Below are 14,587 nucleotides of genomic sequence, written 5' to 3' on the forward strand. Positions count from 1 at the left end.
CCGAGATGGATCATCGACTCGGCATTTCTGGCTGAAGACTGCAGCAAATGCTTCAGCCTTATCTTTTGCACTGATGTGCTGGGCTCCCCCATCCTTGAAGATGGGGATATTTGTAGAGCCTCCTCCTCCAGTGAGTTGTTTAATTGTCCACCATCATTCATGGCTGGATGTAGCAGGACTACAGAGCTTAGATCTGATCTGTTGGTTGTGGGATCACTTATCCCTGTCATCCCTGTCTATCATTTGCTGCTTATGCTGTTTGGCACGCAAGTAGTCCTGTGTTATAGCTTCACCAGGTTGATACCTCAATTTTAAGTATGCCTGGTGCTGCTCCTGGCACGCCCTCCTGCACTCTTCATGTTAGACAGAAAAAAAACTATATATAACTCCTGGGTAACCATACAACTGATCCCCTCTCGACTCCGCACTGAGCCCCTTTGATGGCCCTCTGACTCCCCTAACCCTCCGATTCCTCCCCAAACCTCCAACTCCCAGCCCACTTGTCCTGACCCAAGCTTACCACCCTGGCACCCTACCCACCCTGGCACCCTACCCACCCTGGCACCCTACCCACTCTGGCACCCTACCCACCTTACCCACTCTACCCACTTTCCTCACTCACACTCATTTACTAACACAATGAAAAGCTACTTAAATGTCCCAGAGCTTTTCACTGTATTAGTGAATGAAGACTTTCCAAAATACAGAAGCTAGTGCTGTAAAAAGGGGGTGATGCTTGGCTTCCACCAATGATCCTGCCCTATGAATAAGGACTCCCAGAGCAGGTATGCTCTGCATGCTTGAGGAGGCCCGATTTGTAAATTGGGCGGGGGAGAAATGCGCAGCTCTGGTGCTGTGTTAAAAAAAAAAGGAGTGGAGTGGCAATCCGACAGTGATTGCCACTCTTCATAAGATTTGGCCCATTATATCTAGGAAGTCATTTAAAAATGCAAATGGGGTTCGCAGGTGCAAATTGACTACCCCTCACCATTTCAATGAAAGATATTTAAAGAACAATGGCTACTAGACCTGGAGGACTCATGAAGCTGGGATGTCAAATCGAATATTTCAGTAAGCTAATCGTAACCGGAATGTTGATGGGATATCAATCATCCCCCATTGAGTATCAATCACATCAGGTACAATCCATTGCACGGACAATGGAATAGATCAATAGTGCCATCACATAACTGAAACTAACTGGAGAGGGCATCAATACCTTATTAAGAAAATAGGACATAGGGACATGGGTAGGCCATTCAGCCCATCGAGCCAGCTCCAATATTCAATTAGATTATGGCTGATTATTTACCTCAACACCACTTTCCTGCGCTATCTCCATATCCCTTGATGTCATTGGTCTCCAGAAATCTATCGATTTCTGATGAACATGCTCAATGATTGAGCTTTCATAGCCCTCTGGGGTGGAGAATTCCAAAAATTCACCACCCTCTGAGTGAAGAAATTCCTCCTCATCTCAGTCTTAAATGGCCTACTCCTTATCCTGAGATTATGTCCCCTAATTTAAGACTCACCAGCCAGGGGAAACAGCTTATCTACATCTACCCTGTCATGTCCTGTAAGAATTTTGTAAGTTTCGATGAGGTTACCCCTCTTTGAAACCCCAGGGAATACAGACTTTGTCTCCCCAATTTCCCCTCATAAAACAATCCTGCTATCTCTGGGATTAATCTGGTGAACTTCCATTGCAGTTCCCCTATGGCACGTATATCTCTCCTTAGATAAGGGGGCCAAAACGACACACAATACTCCAGGTGAGGTCTCACCAAGGCTCTATACAACTGCAGCAAGACATCTTTACTCCTGTATTCAAATCCCCTTGCAATGAAGGCCAACATGCCATTTGCCTTTCTAATCGCATGCTGCACCTACATGCTAGCTTTTAGTGACTCATGAACAAGGACACACAGCTCCCTTTGGACACCCGCACTTCCCAACCTCTCACCATTTAAGAAATATTCTGCCTTCCTGTTTTTTTCTATCAATGTGAAAAACTGCACACTTATTCACATTATATTCCATCTGTTGTGTTCTAGCCCATTCACTTAGTCTGTTTAAGTTCTCTTGAAGCCTCCTTGCATTCTCCTCACAACTTACATTCCCACCCAATTTTGGTGTCATCAACAAATTTGGAAATATTACAATAGGTCCCCATGTCCAAATCATTTATATAGATTCTAAACAGCTGTGGACCTAGCAGTGATCCTTGCGGTACCCCACTAGTAACAGCCTGCCATCCTGAGAATGATCCGTTTATTCCTACTTTCTGCTTTCTGTCTGCTAACCAATTCTCAATCCATACTAGTATAGTTCCCCCAATCCCATGCGCACTAATTTTATTTACTAACCTCCTGTATCAAAAGCCATTATTAATCTACAAGTAAGCCAGCAAAGCAGCCTGGGATCAGCAGCACAAGGAGATCACACCCAGCATGTAAGGAAAGAATCCTGCCTTTAAAAGACAGTCACCTCAGGCAATGAAAAGGGGCTAATTCGTTTTACCTGCAAGATTACTTCAGTACAGGATCTGAATCACAATTTTGCCTGGAAAAGCCAGAAACACCCAACCTCCATTTGCCTTCAAAGTACCAGGAGAGGATCCCACACCATTTTCAACCTCCATCTTAATCAACTGGTTAAACAACTGTCTTGTTTCTTGTTACTCTATTAGTAATCTAAGTCCATGTTTTATCTCTAGAAATCATCTTTTCATGTGTATATGTTTGCATAATTGGGGAGTGGGTGTTTGTTGATTTTACATTTCAGGTGCATGAAAATAAATGTCTATCCTTTCTTTTGATTTAAACTTACAAGAAAGCTGGTACTTGTCTATTCTTTAACGTCACAGCGCTCGAAACAATCCTCCTCAAAAATGCATCTTGTTGCGGTTAGCCGAGAAGTGAGAAAAGGGAGAAAGTTATCCCATCACCTCTCCTGTCCTTAATAAAAGGATGAGTGCATAAAGTCTTGATGTGAGCAAATACCCACCAACTTTGAAGACCTCAGCTGGAATACCATTGATGCTGAAAACTTCATTGTTTTGCATTCATTTGATTGCTTGTTGCAGTTTTCCCATTGATGGTGATTCACCCATGGATTCTGCCACAGGATACTGGGGAATATGCTGGAAAGTATCAGCTGTCACTGTGGTCTATAGATGGCCCTGGTGGCTTCAAAAAAGTTTTGCATGTCATGATGGTCAGCATATTGTTGGATCCCTCGGTCCTTCTCTTCCCACCACATGTCCTTTATCTTCTGGATTTGTCTTTGGGCATTGGTCTTGGAGCAGTTGGAATGCTGCCTTCTTGACTTGCAACCTTGGATTTTTCTGCCAGGCAGTGAAAGCTATCCATTTTTGTTCTAGGAAGTCACGTATTTCAGCATCATTTTAATCGAAACGGTCCTAGTGATCCTATGGTCTGGGCAGAGGAGTCTAGTACAGCTAATTTCATTTTATCCCACTGTTCTGGAATTGAACTAGATGTGTAAAAGATTTTCCAGATTGGTTGTAAGCTGCACTTGGAATTCCTCTCTTTGGTTTAGCTGATATAGGGCTGAGACATTGATCTTCTTCCTCTTGGACTTTTGGGCTTTGCAATATCTTGGGGCCGGATGTATGTTCGTCACTGATTGAAAAAAAGTCAATCATCTGTCCAGTAGAAATCATTCCCCCTACATGGATTGAGTGACACAGACGTCACTTAGATCTTTAACCCAAACAGTGACATAATCCAGGAGATGTCAGTGCTTCGATCCATGTGGTTTTGTATTTGTCCTTCTGGCGAAAGGGGATGTTTGTTATAATGAGGCCATGCTGTCAGCAGAAGGACCCTTGGGCTTTTCCCACCCTATTTTTCCCAATAGTTCTGCTCCAGACATTGGTGCCACAGCCAACCCTGGCATTAAGGATCCGCAGAAAGATGATTTTTTCTTCCTTTGGGATGGCAGTGAGGACTTCATCAAGGTCAGAATAGAACTTTCCCATAACATCTTCATTGGAGTCTAGGTGACCTAACAGGCGTCTTTAAACTTATGAAAAGTTTTGATAGAGTGGATAAAGTGAGAACGTTTCCTCTTCTGGAGAAGAATATAAACGAGGGATCATCAATATAAGGTAGTCACCAAGAAATCCTATATGGAATTCAGAAAAAGCTTCTTTACCCAAAGAATGGTCAGAATGTGGAATTCACTATCCTAAAGAGTAGTTGAAATGAATAGCATAGATGCATTTAAAGGAAAGCTAGACAAGCATTTGAGGGAGATGAGGATAGATGGTTACAATGGAAGATTTAGGTGAGGAAAGATGGGAGGAGGCTTGAGTGGAGCATAAACACTGGCATTGACTGGGTGGGCCAAATGGCCTGTTTCTGTGCCATATATCCAATGTAATCCTATATAGTACTATGGAGTAGGCATCTTTAGTACTGTGGGGTGAGGGATATTGAAGGGTAAGTAATACTGTAGGGTGAACAATATGCTAAGGCAAGTGTCTTTATGAAGGGTGAGTTATAGTGGGGTGCAAGTGTCTTTAGGAAATAGGGGTTCCAGCCTTCAACAGAAGATTTGCCAAGTATTTTTGTTACTGTAGGGGGGAGTATCTTTAATTTTTATAACTTTTCTCTTTTCATTTCAGCCAAGTGGTAAAGGCCCTCGCTTACCGGAGGTTTATTGTGTCATCAGTCGCCTGGGCTGCTTCACCCTCTTTTCAAAGGTACAGTGTTACACCTTGAATGGCAAACATTGGCTCACTTCTTATTGACTTCTTCAGAAAGTATCATTGAGAGTTGAGGGGTTTCTGTTAATCAAGAATTTGGAGGCAGTTTCCCATCAGAGGTTTGTAAAAAGTCATCAGCATGTTTTATGTGAGACACTTTGCCACTGAGCTTAATATTTTTCAATAACCGCGACATAATAGGCCCATAGTAATCAACACTTTCAACATTAACAGAATGCACAAGACTATTAATTTTCCTGAAAATATAATTCTTTTTGTCCAAAACTAAAATAGTAGCTTAAAGTGCAGGTCATGTCACAAAGTACTATATCAGTATGTTAACATTATCTATAACTCATATCACTTATATAGTTGAAAGGTAAAAGCAGTAGACTCATAAAAGCAATGTCTTGGCAATAGGCTCATTTGGTTAGATTGGTACCAAGTTCCAATACAGCTTCATCTGGAGTCATTAATGGTTCATATTGCCCTGGTAAATGCAAGTTTTGTTCTAATCAATGTTTTGCGCCATTTTGACTGATTGGGCAAATTTTCATCTTCACTGCGGACATTGAGTTTAATGGAATAAAAAATGAATGGGTTCTTTTATAGGTTCTGCCAGCTAACTATGCATGCAATGAAAACAAAAATCTACTTTATTGTATCTGTTAGGAGTGTGCTGTATTTAAAATCAAATAGTAAATGAATAACTTTTTGAATCTCTGGGTTTATGTCTGTCTAGAAATTGCAATCTTAATTGATATATAATCAGGGCCAAAAGAAACATTTGTTAAGGTAACAAAGAAGGTTGATCAAGATAGTGCAGTAGATATTGTATGTATGGACTTTCAGAAGGCATTCAACAAATGCCAAACAGGGGCTGGTTAAGAAGATAGAGGGACATGGAATGAAGGAATAGTTGGTGGTATGGATACAAAGTTGGTTCAGTAACAGGAAGCAAAGCATGGTGGTGGATGGATATTTTCCAGACAGAGAGATGGTTTGCAGTGCTCATCCCCAAGGGCTGGTTTTGATCAATTACTTTTTTCAAATTTTGTAAACAATCTAGTGTTCAGGTATAGGGAGAAACATGAAAAAATTTGCAGATGATACAAGACTTGATAACTTAGTAAATAGTGATGAGGATAGTCATAGTCGAGATGATGAAATGAACAGAAACATGGCGGTTGGAGTTTAATGCAGAGAAGTGTTAAGTGATGTACTTTGGGAGGACTATTATGGAAAGACAGTATGCTATAAGTGGCATGAATTTGAAAAGTAGATGAGCAAAGAGGCTTTGGTGCCCGTATATACAAATCCTTAAAGATGGCAGGGCTAGTTGATATAGTGGTTAAGAAAGCATGTGGGTTACTTGGGTTTAGAAATAGACAAATAGAATATAAAAGCTAAAAGATCATGCTAGCACTTTGTAAATCACTGGTTGGACCTCAGCTGGAATTTGGGGACAATTTTGCGTACCACACTTTAGGAAAGATGTTAAGGCCTTAGTAATGGTACAGAGGAGGTTCACCAAGATGTTACCAGGGATGAAGGATTTCAGTTATAAAGATAGTTTGAAAAAGTTAGGACTGAGGTTAAGACGTGATCTAACAGAGGGTTTCAAGATGATGAGAGGTTTTGCTAAGAGTAGATAGAGGCAAACTATTCCCTCTAGTGAGTGCCTCAATAACCAGAGGTCACATATTCAAAACCACTGGCAAAAAAATTAGGGGAGATTTTTTTTCACTCAGAGGGTTGTCAGGATTTGGAATGCTTTACCTGAAAAAGGAGTGGAAGCTGATACCATTAATAATTTTAAAAGGAAATTGGACAGGTACTTGAGGTTGTAGAATTTACAGGGTTCTGGACAAAAATCAGAGATGTGGCATTAAACATGGCTGTTGTTTCAAAGAGCCAGCATAGGCACAATGGGCTGGTTGGCCACTTTCTGTGCTATAAGTTTTCTAAGATTCTATGGGCAGAATTTTCAGTTCGGCCGGCGGGGACGGCCGGTGGGTCCGGGATCAGCCAGGGAATGGACCCCCAAGCGCGATTTCACGCTGGCTGGCCAGTTAATGGCCAGCCAGCCAGCGTGAAATGTGCACTGAAAGGCTCAGCGCTGCTGAGGTGGGGGCGGGAGGAGGGTGGGCGCTGATATAAGCACGGATGCAGGGGAGCGCTGAATGAAAGCTCCCTGAAGGCAGACAGCTACCTCAGCGAGCTGAAGAATTTAAAAGCAATAAAGAAAGATTTTAAAACCTGGGAAAAAAATGTCGACGCATCAGAATCAGTTGCCTGAACATATAGATGATGAAAATTCTGTTCATACATTTATAAAAATTTAATAACGGAAACCTCATCCTGCCCTTGGATGAGGTTTCATCAAAAATGCAAAGTTCACCTGGAATATTCGCCCATCCGCAAACCATAAGGTTGGACGGACCACGAAAAGTCAGGTACAATTGGAACTTTAATGGGCTAAATTGCCATCTTAATTGTCGGCGGGCACGTGCAAAAATTGGAAGCGCACCCGCTGACTGAAATATCACATGAGTGCGCGATGTGGTCAGGACGCTTGTCCGACGTCATCACGCACTATTTTACGCTCGATCGGGTCAGGCACGTATCCATACGCCAAGCTAAAAATTCTCCCCTATGAATCCTTCCTCCTCATGAGAATATGTCTACCCAAACGATCTCCTCTTTGAAGGTCTCCCATTGTTCACTTACTGTTCTGTCTACCAGTTTTTGATTCCAATCCACCTGGACCAGATTCCTTTTCAACTTGCTGATGTTAGTCTTTCTCCATGTAAGTATTTTTGTACTTGATTATTCCAGGTAGATGTTTATCCAACTGTTTGTTCCCTATAAATCATTCTAGAAATAAGCTTTTCCCACAATTTTTCAAACAATCCATTGACTTTCATTTGGTATAACAATTTGCTCAAACACACAATGGCCTCAATTCACAAAGTAAGTATTCTCCTGGCTAATGTTTTACAGGGACAAAGCCAACAAAAGTTCCAGTTACAGAGTTGGCACATGCTCAAGATTTCCTGTTGAAGTCGAGTCTCAGCTGTGGGGCAAAGCTTCCATTGCTGGAAAGGGTGCAATGGCTGAGCCCTTCACCCTTATTGAAAGAATATCCGATGTTGCATCTAGCCAAGAATGTTCAATGCTATGGTCCCTGTGAATGATGATGGAAAGGGCTCTTATACTGGACTAAACATCGATATTATCATATTCATTGAAAGAGATGTCAAAAATACATCAAAACAAAAATAATCTAAAGCCTATCACCTTGCCCTGATTTGAAATGGGTGTTATTGTAAATAGGCAGATGCACAGATTTCATACCAGCAATGGTAGTCTGAGAAATTCCTCCACATGTGATCAATGCACAGGTTGTTGATACTATGGCATGTGAACTGCGACCTTCAGTAGCAGAGCTTTTCATAATGCTGTAAATGGCATAATGCTCCATTTGTTCAAAATTAACATTTGAACATGTTGCACGATGTGATGAAAATCATCTATTAGCTGCAGAAATGTGGATGTTATATAAATAAAACAAATTTGCAAATTTTATATTGATCAATGTGATGCTAATGTTGGGAAAAAGGAACATTTCTATTTCTAGTTGCCAGGTAACATGAAAAGTAAAGCTTAGTTAACTGTGCATCAGGGTAACAGTAGTAAGTAAGGGCTGAACCCTCATGATGACAAAAGTTATGGAACATGCAAAAGACAACCACAAATATAGATAGCCGTTCAGGACTCTACTGCAAAACTCCTGCTGAATGATCAAAGCATCAGGAGCATTACCTGAGTATGTCAACTGCTTGCCCGATGACATTTCTGGTGACAACATAGCTCTTGTTGCAGGTGTGCTGTGCAATTATGCCCAGGCTCCTGATGGGAGTTATAAAGCTCATCGGAAAGAGATAGCACGTCACCCAGTAGCCAACCTGTAACCTGATGGCCTAGTTTGACCGAAGGCACTGTATTCCCAGCATAGGGATCACACAAAAAGTTTTAAGTCACCTGTATGATACACACCTGATATACACTTCAGTACTCATTCGTACATTGTGAGGACTCTGTAGCTGAATATGTGCAGTGTCAAACACAGCCTTATGATCTCCTACCCAGCTTCATTGATAAATATTAGTCAAAGATTGTGGCTAACACCAAAATGAAACCTGATATGGTGCATCTTGGAAATATCACTGTGAATGGAGGTTGTGATTTTATTATTTTAATGAATCTTTTTTGTGCCTTCTTTTCATACCCCACGATTTAGATCCTGAAATGTAGTCCTCCTAATATTAAGTAGCAGGTGATTAAATTGGAAGTAAACAAAAATGAACATTCACATCAACATGAGACTAAAGTGCAGTGTTGACAATTAAATTGCTGGGTAGAATTTTCCATACCCACTGGCGTTGGGCATGTTTGGCGGGGTGAACGGACAATATGGCGAGAAGGCCAAAAATCAGTTTCACGATGTCGTGAAAGCAGTTTGCGATCATCCACTCAGCCTAGAGTTGGCGGGCTACATTTCCTGCCCTCGGAAGTCAGGAACCTCATTGCAATACATCTGCATATTATTATAAGGCCAGCCCACCAGAATCATCCCTCCACGCTGGATCATCCGCCCACATTGGCGGGAAAACACACTGGTGTAGAACATGTTTTGACAAGTGTGACCTGCAGAAGTCGGGACTTACCACCAGGGCCTTGCTTAGATCATGGATGTCCAAGGAGCAGAAGATGCTGGAGCCCAACACCAACAGGGCCCTGGAGGAATGTCCAAGGCATGCTGGGTGGATTCTCATGGGCATGGCTCTGTTGTGATGTAGCTCATGGAAGGTGCAAAGTCACCGTTGAGGGTCTGTTCACAACAGATCATGGTCGGGGGGTGGGAGAGGAAGATCTAGGATCGACTGGGGGATGAAGAAGGTTCAGGGGAGTTGGTGGGGTTGGGGGAGGGGAATGAAGGTGTCGGTGGGGTTGAGGTTGGGATTGGGGAACAAAGGTGTCGGGTTGAGGGACTGCGAGGAAGGAACGGGTAACGGGGGAGAAGACGGCAACTAGGGAGGTAGGTGTAAGGGGGTGTAAGATGTAAGGGAAGGAGTTCAGAGGGGGGTAAGGAGTGCGGAAAGGGGAGGGAGTCCAGGGGGAGGAAGGAGTCTGGAGGGCAGGAAGGAGTGCGGATGGGGAGGGAGTCTGGGGGAGGAAGGAGTGTGGAGAGGGGTGGGAGTAAGGGTGCCGGAAGAAGTAAGGGTGGAGGAAGAAGTAAGGGTGTCTGAAGGAGTCAGGAAGGGGGAAGGAATAAGGCTGGAGGAAGGAGTAAGGCTGGAGGAAGGAGTCGGGAAGAGGGAAGGACTAAAGGTGCTGGAAGAAGTAAGGGTGTCTGAAGGAGTCAGGAAGGGAAAAGGACTAAGGGTGGGAAGAGGTCTCAGTGAGGGGAGGGGTTCCTAGGGGGGAAGGGATCCGGAGGGGGCAATGTCCAGGCAAACATGCAACGGAGGGCTCTAATGAGCCCATGACTACCTCCTGGAGAGCGAACTGAGGGTAGGCATGGCATGATGGAATGATGAGAATGACTGAAGGCACAGTGAGGCGGTAGGGTGGGAGGGTGAAGTTCGATGGTATTGGTAGCAGGGACGGTGAGAGTGGTTGGTGGGGTCTCGGAGACAGACACGGACCCTGGGGGTGGGAAGGAGGAGGTTGGGGAGGTTAATGTGAATGGGGTGGGATATTCGGGAAGGAAGGGAACGTTCACCTGGACATTACCGAAGAATAAGGGTAAGAAGGGTAATAAGGGTAATAAGACGAAGAATAAGAATAAGGCTGGCAGGTCACGGAGGGGAGGTGAAAGATGAACGGGTTCGACAGTGATGGGGGAAAGGAAATGGGTGACTGGGGGATGGGAAAGGACAGGGGAACATAAGAAAAACTGTATTTCCACCATGCTGGCTAAATCAAAAGTGAAATGAGAATTGTGGTGGGCGAGATCATGTGCTGCATGGGAGTGTGATCAGTGGGTGGGTGGAGATGCAGCTCAGATGGACAACAGAAAGCGAACCCCAGCAGACAGCATTGAAAATGCTGAGGACATTGAGATGAGTGTGATATCCGCGTGTGTGGGAGATTGCTTGTTCGAGGTTCCAAAAGGCGATGCCGCACACACGCTTCTCCCTCCAGAATCACTTGTGGCCAGCTGCGTGCAGCTGACCTGCTAGTGGGGGGCAGGATGCAGTGGGAGGACTTGCAAATCCTGTCAATGAAGCTGAAAGACACCATTACACATTATTCAGCAAAAGTGCAGAAAGATTGTAAAGTGACAAAATGTGTTCACCCATACAACCAACTGTGATCAGAATTTCTTAATTTTTGAATGCCTTAAACTTCTAATTGCTGCCCTGACATCGGCAGCAGGGGTGGAGACAGCCTGTGCAATGGTTGGTCCTGTTGCCTCTGATACCTTTGGCGTGGGTCCTCTGGAGAGCCGAGGCCTTGGGGGCCCCAGTTTGCTCTGGTCATCCTCCAGTGGGGCAGCTGCTCCGTCTGTGGTGACAGGGGACGAGATTGAAGGGGTCACAGGCAAAGGGGACTCGGAGGGAGAGGACAGCCTCTGAGATTCCTGAGTGGATGACCTAGGGGTGTCCAACTGCTGCTCCTCCTCCCTTCAGGTGCCCAGGGATCCTGGCCTGACTCCTTAAGGGGAAGGAGCACCTGTCCCTCTCACGTTGCCACTGAAGGAACTCACCCATGGCTCCCACGATAAAGTGCAGGTCTGCACACATCTCCGCGTTCTGTTGGACCAGGGTCTCCATGGCATCTGCCATCCTCCGCATGGAGACCCCCATACTCGCATTTGTCGGTACCACTTCATCAGAGAGCAGGCGGAGGTACTCCTCTGACTCGCGTGCCATTCTGCTGAGGGCTTCCAACAGCTCTGCGTGATGTTCCCCTGCCTTCTGTTGACTCTTCAGGATGACTTGGAATGTCGAATCTAGAAGCTCATCATATAAGTCAGGTCTCTCGGATGCCTGTTCCCCAACAGCCCTCCGAGTGCGAGAAACACGGCCGAATCTGCTTCCTCCTGCTGTCGACACGTGTCAGTGCGGTGACTATGAAATTGTAAACCTGAGCCTGCTCTAGATCTAGATCCCACAAAGGTGTGTGTCTCTGTGCTGGTGCAGGGTGTGGGTAACTGCTGTCATGGGTCTTCCAGGCTGCTTATTTCCAGCTCTTCAATGGAGAAGTCCTCTTGGCTGGAGGTGAGGACATGGATGGAGCTGAGGGACTGGCTGGCTGAGGATGTTGGTCGCTTAGCAGAGCTACCTGTGAATCAAAGTAGAGATAATTAGTGCATGGCAGCACAGTCAAAAGCAGGGTTTGGAGCACTCACACTTGCGTTGATAGAATGATAATGTGGTGCAGAATCCTCAATGTGTTTGCACACGAGCAGGGGGGAGAGACCTCACCCTGAGTGAGACACAGCCAGAGTGAGTGTGGGTATTGGCAATTTGGTGCACAGTGGGAATTTGGTGCAGAGGGGAAGAGGTGCTCTTTACATTTTTTCTTTGCTATCCAACTTCTTAAATCTTCGGAGAGTGGTCTTGCCCTGCTGCAGCAGTAGAGACTACAAGGGAGAGAAATGACTGGTAAGTAATGGGTAAGGTCGGTTAAGCATTTACTACTTTTATCACTTATAGTTTAAGGTCTTTTTGTGGTTTATAGTTTGTATATTCTGTAGTAATGAGGATCAGGAAAGAAGAGCCCTAGAATAATTGATTTAAAAGGTTTAATTTAAAGGGATAAGTCATGGCAGGAGAGCTCAAAGCTGTGATGTGCTCCTCGTGCTCCAAGTGGGAAGCCAGGAACATTTCCACTGCCCAGGACCAGTATGTATGCAGAAAGTGTATCCAGCTGCAGCTCCTGGAAGCTCGGGCTTCAGAGCTGGAACGGCGGCTGGGGACACTGTGGAGCATCCGCGAGTCTGTGAGCATCATGGATAGTATGTTTAGAGAGGTAGTCACACCGCAGCTGAAGGGATTTGAGGAAGGAAGGGAATGGGTGACTACCAGGCAGCCCAAGAGAAACAGGCAGGTAGTTCAGGAGTTCCCTGGGGTCCCGCTCGCAAATTGGTATTCCATTTTGGAGGCTGATGAGGGCGCGGGCTCCTCCAGGGAGTGCAGATAGAACCAAGCTTTTGGCACCACAAGCAGCCTGTCTGTACAGGAGAGGAGGAAGAGAGGAAGAGCAATAGTAATAGGGGATTCTATAGTCAAGGGAACAGATAAGCGCTACTGTGGCCGTCAACGTGACTCCAGGATGGTGTGTTGCGTCCCTGGTGCCAAGGTCCTGGATGTCACTGAATGGCTGCAGGGCATCCTGAAGGGCGAGGGTGATAAGGCAGAGGTCATGGTACATGTTGGTACCAGTGACATAGGTGGAAAGAGGGATGAGGTCTTGCATCAAGAATTCAGGGAGTTAGGCAGTAGACTGAAAAGCAGGACCTCTCGGGTTGTAATCTCTGGATTACTCCCAGTGCCACATGCTAGCAAGGACAGAAATAGGAGAATAGCGCAGATGAATATGTGGCTTAAGAGTTGGTGCAGGAGGGAGGGTTTTAGATTCCTGGATCACTGGGACCATTTCTGGGGAAGGTGGGGCCTGTACAAGCGGGACTGTCTACATCTGAACCAGAGCAGGACTAACATCCTTGCGGGCGGGTTTGCTAGTGCTGTTGGGAGGGATTTAAACTAATTCGGTAGGGGGAGGGGACACAGAATGTCAGCAGAATAGGGACACATCATAATACAGTAAAACAATCAAGTCAGAGGGAGTACAGCTGCATTAAGTTTCAAGGGAGTAAGGCAAAGCTGGCTGGCCTCTACTTTATTGCCATGAGTATTACAGGTAAAACGGATAAGTTAATGGTGAGGATTGACATGTGGAATTGTGATATAGTAGCCATCACAGAGACGAGGTTGAAGGGGGGGGCGCAGGATTGGCAGCTCAACATTCTGGGATATAGAATCTTCAGGCGAGACAGGGGAGGGGGTAAAAGAGGAGGAGGCATTGCATTATTAGTTAAGAAGTCAGTTACTGCAGTAAGGAGAGATGATATCTTGGAGAGGGCATCGAATGAAGCTTTGTGGGTAGAGCTTAGGAATGAAAAAGAGGCAGCCATATTGTTAGGTGTTTATTATAGACCCCCAGATAGTCAGTGGGAAATTGAGGAGCAAATATGTGCACAATTTGCAGAGGTGTGTAAAACAATAACAATAGGGTAATTATATTAGGTGATTTCAACTTTCCGAACATTATTTGGGATAGACATAGTGTTAAGGGCTTGGATGGAGTGGAATTCTTGAAATGTGTACTGGAGAACTTTTTAGGTCAGTATGTAGAGGGTCCAACAAGGGACGGCGCAGTGCTGGACCTAATTCTGGGGAATGAAGCCGGACAGGTGGCTGAGGTGGTGGTGGGGGAGCATTTTAGTGTTAGTGACCACAACATGGTACAATTTCAGCTTGTTATGGACAAAGAAATACACAAGTTGCAAAAATATGTTTTGGATTGGGGGAGAGCGGATTTTAGTAAAATAAGGCAGGATCTGGCCAAGGTAGACAGGGAACAGCTACTTGTAGGGAAATCTACAGAAGAGCAGCGGGGGCGTTCAAAAAGGAAATGGGGAGGGTACAGGTTCAACATGTTCCCTCTAGGATGATAGGAAGGAGTAACAAGCCCAGAGAACCATGGATGACAGAGATATTCAGGATACGATGAGAAGGAAAAGAGAGGCTTTTAGCAGGTACAAGGGGAGCAAATCAG

General features: G+C 44.9%; 1 protein-coding gene across 7 annotated transcripts in view; it reads left to right on the top strand.

The window, feature by feature from the left end:
- Window positions 1-14,587, top strand: part of dennd2b (DENN domain containing 2B) — a 546,808-nt gene that overhangs the window by 438,251 nt on the left and 93,970 nt on the right. For all 7 annotated transcript variants that reach the window (XM_078549206.1, XM_078549209.1, XM_078549205.1 and 4 more), the window contains exon 12: window positions 4,655-4,732. In XM_078549206.1, coding sequence (XP_078405332.1) covers window positions 4,655-4,732 — 78 coding nt within the window. The remainder of the gene's footprint in view (window positions 1-4,654; window positions 4,733-14,587) is intronic.

This window comes from Cetorhinus maximus, chromosome 9 (genome assembly GCF_964194155.1).
Source record: "Cetorhinus maximus chromosome 9, sCetMax3.hap1.1, whole genome shotgun sequence".
In the NCBI taxonomy this organism is placed as follows: Eukaryota; Metazoa; Chordata; class Chondrichthyes; order Lamniformes; family Cetorhinidae; genus Cetorhinus; species Cetorhinus maximus.